Genomic DNA, 6,662 nt, shown 5'->3' on the forward strand with positions numbered 1-6,662 from the left:
ATGCGTGACAGGTCTGTGCTTTTCCTTGTGACGTGACGATATATTGCGTTCCTTATTTTTTTTTTTCAGACAAACACAAGAAGCACCACGGGGCTTTTCTAAAAGTTCAGCGTTTCCCTGCATATCCGACAAACAGGATTTACTGCTCTACTTTGAGTCAATATCCTAGAGAGCCGGTGGGTCGATTTTCAGTAAAAATTGTCTTCTTAATTGTCTTCTCGTGGCCATTGCTTAACCTTACTGCCAAAGTTCATTAGTGGCAATTGGTGCGTAGACTAGTGCTAGTGTGACCATAGGTAAAGTGAAGAGGGAGGGGAAGGGAAGTCGCGTCACACTCTACTGTTACCACAACCGTTGAAATCTTTCCTTTTTCCCCAAGAACGATCCTGCACCAGGGAGCTACACTCCACAAAGACTCACAAAGCCCGAGGCGTCGGTCCGGCATCCCTTTGGATCAACCGCTGAACGATTTGACCGCCATGCAAGGAGATTTTTCCTTGGAAGCACGGTAAGTTTAATAATACGGTGTCCTTCAAAATATCGCGAAAAGGGGAGGAGTAGTTCCAAGGGGGAGTGAGAGTGCTGGGTTGACGTTACGATGACGAGGACAGTGAAGAAGATGATGACGATGATGTGGGTGTTGGTAAAGATGGCGTTGCATGATTGAGGTGACGATGACGACGACGATGACGATGGATGACGATGATGATGATGATGATGACGACGATGATGTCAATGATGATGACGATGATGTGGGTGTTGGTAAAGATGGCGTTGCATGATTGAGGTGACGATGACGACGACGATGACGATGATGATGATGATGATGACGACGATGATGTCAATGATGATGACGATGATGTGGGTGTTGGTAAAGATGACGTTGCATGATTGAGGATGACGATGACGATGACGACGACGATGATGATGACGATGATGATGACGACGATGATGCCAACGATGATGACGATAATGTGGGAGTTGGTAAAGATGACGTTGCATGATTGAGGATGACGATGACGATGACGACGACGATGATGATAATGATGATGATGACGACGATGATGACGATGACGACGATGAGATAATGATGGTGATGCTGACGACGTGACGACGATGACAATAATAATGACGATGAGGATGACAATGATGACGCTGACGACGATGATGTCAATGATGATGACGAGTATCATGACGACGATAATGTCACTATGATGATGATGATGATGATGACGATGATGATGACAATGATGACGATGATGACGATGATGTCAATGACGATGATGATGACGAAAATGATGACGATCATGATGACAATGATGACGATGACGACTATGATGATGACGACGATGATGTCAATAATGATGACGATGATGATGACAATGATGACAATGATGACGATGCTGACGATGATGTCAACAATGATGACGATGACGACGATGATCTCAATAATGATGCTGACGATGATGACGATAATGATGATAATGATGACGATGACGACGATGATGTCAATGATGATGACAATGATGACGATGACGACGTTGATGTCAATGATGATGACGATGACGATGACGATGACGACGACGATGATGATGACGATGATGATGACGACGATGATGCCAACGATGATGACGATGACGACGATGATGTCAATGATGGTGATGATGGTGATGACGATGATGCATTAGATGAAGGCATGATGTACGACGATACATTACGATGCTGCAGACGGTGCTGCGAACTTTGATGGCGATAACAGTGATAATGATAATAAGAATCTTGAACTGGCTGTAATGATGCGAGAATGATCGTGTCGGTATTTGTGATTTTGAAGATGACAGTGTTGATGACTATGCATTGGTATATTGGGGTTGATTTGGGGAAATGTGTGGTTACTACAATTTCTCACCTTGAAAAGGCAATATATGGAATACTTTTAATACAACCGTTACATCACAAATGAGATGGTCCTCGACGAAAACAACTTTCCGGGCAAGCGAGTTGTAATAAACTTAAAAAAAGGTCTGGCCAGCCAGCTTTTTTCAATTCCATCGTCTTGTTTTTTGTTGTAGTTTTTTTTTTGGTGATCCATACATCTCTTTGACTTTGAAAATTTTTTTTATATCTTTCCAACCGTTTTAGTGGTTATTGTTTTCTTCTACATTATTTTTATAGCAGAGAGATGGCATAGTGGTGAGAGCACTCGTCTCCCACCAATGTGGTCCGGGTTCGATTCCCATACTTGGCGAATCGGCGTCATATGTGGGTTGAGTTTGTTGGTTCTCTACTCTGCACCCAGAGGTTTTTCTCCGGGTACTACTCCGGTTTTCCCTTCTCCTAAAAAAACAACCTGTGATTTGATATGAGTTTAATCCGTCACTCCCCATTAACCCTTTGACTCTCAAACCGGTCTGAACTGGCCAGACTTAATATTTTACTCTGTCTAACGACAGACGATTTTACTCGTCGATGGGGAACCCCCCGGGAGTCAGTGGGTTAACCCTTTGACGTCCAAACCCGCCTAAACTGGCCAGACTTAATATTTTACTCTGTCTAACGCCAGAATATTTTACTCTGTCTAACGCCAGACGATTTTACTCGTCAATGGGGAACCTGTGGGAGTCAATGGGTTAATGTCCCCATTAACCCTTTGACTCTCAAACCGGTCTGAACTGGCCAGACTTAATATTTTACTCTGTCTAACGACAGACGATTTTACTCGTCGATGGGGAACCCCCCGGGAGTCAATGGGTTAACCTTTGACGTCCAAACCCGCCTAAACTGGCCAGACAATATTTTACTCTGTCTAACGCCAGAATATTTTACTCTGTCTAACGCCAGACGATTTTACTCGTCAATGGGGAACCCCCGGGAGTCAATGGGTTAACCCTTTGACGTCCAAACCGGCCTAAACTGGCCAGACTTAATATTTTACTCTGTTTAACGCCGGAATATTTTACTCGTCAATAGGGAACCCCTGGGAGTCAATGGGTTAAGTTAATCTGACTTGATTGTTGATTGTTTGATTGTTGTTGTTGTTGTTGTTGTTATTCTGTACAGTGTCCCCAATTAATGCCCCAGAGCTATTAATACACTTGACACTTAAAGTTCATTATTATTTATATCATCATCATCATCATCATCATCATGATCATCATCATCATCATAACAGTTATCGTTAACGTTATCGTTATCATTATCATTATGGTTATCGTTATTTCAGGCTAAATGGAGCAAGTTCTGATTGGCTACGTTTCGGTCCTGATTTTACAGTACGGACCACTACCATGGAAACGCTCCATTTCCGTAAATTCAAGTTGAGCGAATCACAATTGTGGAATTTAATATTTTCATCGCAATGGTGCAATTATAGCAAGCGGAATTTTATTAAGTTTTTCATGTAAAAGGTTACCGTTTAAAGTTCACTCATGGAAGACGAAGATTACGAACATTCACCAATCGGAGAAGTGTCTAATCGCTCAAAGAAACGATGCTATATAATAAACAACTGAATAACCTCACTTGCTTGGGACATTAGTGGAGAATATTGGCCCTCTATCGTTTTTGTACAGGCCTCGCTGCGCTGGGCCCATATTGCCACAACCTCGGGCCAATATTCCCCAGTATGGCCCTCGAGCTCGGTTAGTCAGTGGTTAGTATTTATCTATTTTGCGTTTCATGAAATGACCTGAAATTGAATCAATCCCGTTGTGAAGGAAAGTAAAGACAACCAAGATGATGGTGTTTTTGATGACGGCTTTATCTTATTTATTTATCTTATTTATTTTATTTTATTTTATTTTCCAGAATCCTGTTGGGCCAGGCCGTTATGATGTCGATCGATACGATAAAGCTCAACATGCTAATGGGAACCGAAGTGCTTTTAACTCCAAAACAAAGAGATATGACCTCATACGGGATAAATACTTGACGTAAGTTAAATATTAAAAGCTTTAGCCTTCAACACCTAGCAAGATCCGTTCGGTAGATCTGTGGTTGGATTATGATTCTGTTTCTTGCCTCTCTAGAGATTTAGGCCCTGTCACTGATGCGTTTTCGTTTGAAAACGCATACATTTCGATACGTTTAGGGCTTCTTTTCACACTAGAACGCTGAGCGTTTTCATCGAAAATACATCGATTTAAAAAGCTGTCGAAAGTGGATACAAATGCAAATCAGCATTTGACTGTGTGGACAGTCGAAAATGCGTTGAAATGAAAATGATTACTTCATCCGCACCACCTGAGTTGAAAGGATATCAAACGTGGCGGATAAAGACATGCCTTACCTGATGTAACTAGCAAATTTGGTAGCTTGTTTTGAGCTTAACCTTGCTCTATTCAACCTTCTCTTGGTTTTTCATAGTAGCAGAAGAAAATGAAATGTGTTGTAAGGGCATTGGCTCTTTCAAGATCTTCCCATTTGTAGTGCTCGAGTAGGAATGCCACATCGCAGCTTCGGAAAAGATTCTAGAATGAAAAGCGAGCCAAAGCGAAGTTGTTTACAGTTTTCAAACTCGCATTGGCGGGAAAGGCCAAAAATAACAGAGTCCTGTCTCTTTCAAGCATACGCATATTGCTTAACCTACGACATAGCATGTCAGTCAGCACCCTACGTGCAGAGCCTGCTTTTAATTTTCGTTTTCTTTGCTGATGAGGAGAAAAGGAGGCTCTGCCTGAATCGCGTCAACTCTTTGAAGCCGTCGTCGCCCGAACTTCTGAACTGGTCAATCTTGTTTTCTTTCGTCATTTTTTTTTTCCATTGCAAGCATCCGTTTCGTGATAAAACCAATGGTTATAATTGAGCCCGCTCTACCATGAAAAATCAAGATGGCGTCGAGCACACGCGTATTAGACATATTGAGCCTGGGTTCGAAACTGTATCCTAGCAACATGCAGCGTATTCTCAATAAGGACCTTACTCTATTCATGCAGAGTCTTTCTCGACAACGCCAAAATCGAGCAAGCAAAAGAAAGGCTCTGCTAACAGGGTGGTCATTCAGCGTTTTAGTGTGACCAGTTGAAAACGCTGCGAACGTGCATGGATCGATGCGTTTTCGATGACACCGAAAACGAATACTTTTGAAAACGCATTTTTCGGCATTAGCGTGGACGAGGCCTTATACAATCTACGCTACGGCAACGTCGACAAGGTCGTTACCTGGCAACATCATTAAGGAGTAACACAATTCCTTTGCACGTGCTCACTGAACTTTTGTAGATTTCGTTCAAATTCCCTACTTAGGCTTCGGGTTGGTTTATGGAAGTCAAACAAACTAAAGTAATGACGGAAAAGTTTAGTTTGGTATAGTGAACTTGGAATTTAAATGATGTTTTCGTTAAAGCAAGGAAAGCGGCTTCTGCACCGCCCCAAAACAGTAATATTTCTGATTTATTTGCTGTGCTGTGTGAAAAAAAAGCAAACGTTTTTTTCTTTAAATCTCAAGTTCAAAACCTTTTGTACCAATCCAGTTAAGGGACAATAAGGACTAATATATATAGTTAAGGGATTCTTCACTCATATTGTACAGCGTTTGCGATATGAAACAATCACGAGATACTTACTATAAGATAGCAAAATGTTATATTTTTAAGTGCTGTTTCGTTTCCATCACCGTGATGGTATCGAGAGGTTCATGTTCAGAAAAAAGAAAAAGCTGATTAGCGCAGAAATAAGTTTTAAAGACGCCTGACCTTTTAACCTTAAGCAACTTGATTTCCACGAAATTTAGACAGAAATGCGTGGTGCTAAAGATTTTCTCTTTCTTTTTCTTGCAGGGAACGAATCAAGCCACGAGAAGTGGACAAAGTTTTCATGGTTCCAATTGATGCACAATAAACAATTCATGATCTAGCACTTGAGTTCGCCTAACGTATTCTAAGTTCAATTTTGTGACTGATAGCATGGAAACGAAAAGTGTTGTATTAGCAAAAATGAAACTATCTGCTTGCTGTAAGGTCAAAGACTCTTTATATTTGTATTTTTGTGAGGTTGTTGGTAAAACCTGTTCAAATAATTTTTTTATGGGAACAGAATCCAGGAAGAATTGTTACCGAATACGTTTTTAATCTTCCTGTTTTTATATATTTTGGTCTGATTGTTAACTTGCATCGAATGAGGGGAGATTTTGTAAAACAAAAATGTCTTTTTGTCATGTTCTGAGAATGTCTTAGTACTGATATTGTTTTCACAGAAATAGTTTTGTCTCATTGTACACAGATGACCATAAAGCGATATCTGAAACATGTGTAAGAGTAATATATGATCGTTTCCCTTTCTTTCTTTCTGTTTTTTGTGTTTCGTTGTGAAAAGTATTTACTTCGGAATCTTTTTCCATGTTAATCAAATCACACTCTCACAATACTATTTGTAAATGAGGGCATAATGCGTCAGGTTAAAGAGGTAAATAAATCTATCAACTGTGATGTAAGTATTTTTACTTTGATTTCTCCTTTTGCGCTGCCAATAGTTGCCTTTTTGGATGTTTCTAAGCAACTGTGTAACAACTGAGCTGTGTTTCCAGTGCCGTTAGGGAATTGCCGGGATTCGTGTTCGGTTGTCCCAAAATTCGATTCCGTTATTTTTCTGAAATAGCCAGCTGCATGGTTTCTCCCCTCTACTCGGGACTTGTACCGTGCACATTCCCTTATTTTTGCCATTCG

At 40.8% G+C, this 6,662-nt stretch overlaps 1 protein-coding gene across 1 annotated transcript in view; it reads left to right on the forward strand.

Moving 5' to 3' along the window:
• LOC138036106 (ciliary microtubule-associated protein 2-like) overlaps nt 1-6,342 on the forward strand; it is a 16,804-nt gene extending 10,462 nt beyond the window's left edge. The window contains exons 9-12 of the mRNA XM_068882465.1: nt 70-176; nt 380-508; nt 3,808-3,932; nt 5,778-6,342. Coding sequence (XP_068738566.1) covers nt 70-176; nt 380-508; nt 3,808-3,932; nt 5,778-5,838 — 422 coding nt within the window. The 3' untranslated portion in view covers nt 5,839-6,342. The remainder of the gene's footprint in view (nt 1-69; nt 177-379; nt 509-3,807; nt 3,933-5,777) is intronic.
• Nucleotides 6,343-6,662: the final 320 nt, after the last annotated feature.

This window comes from Montipora capricornis, unplaced genomic scaffold, assembly GCF_036669925.1.
Source record: "Montipora capricornis isolate CH-2021 unplaced genomic scaffold, ASM3666992v2 scaffold_459, whole genome shotgun sequence".
Taxonomy (NCBI): Eukaryota; Metazoa; Cnidaria; class Anthozoa; order Scleractinia; family Acroporidae; genus Montipora; species Montipora capricornis.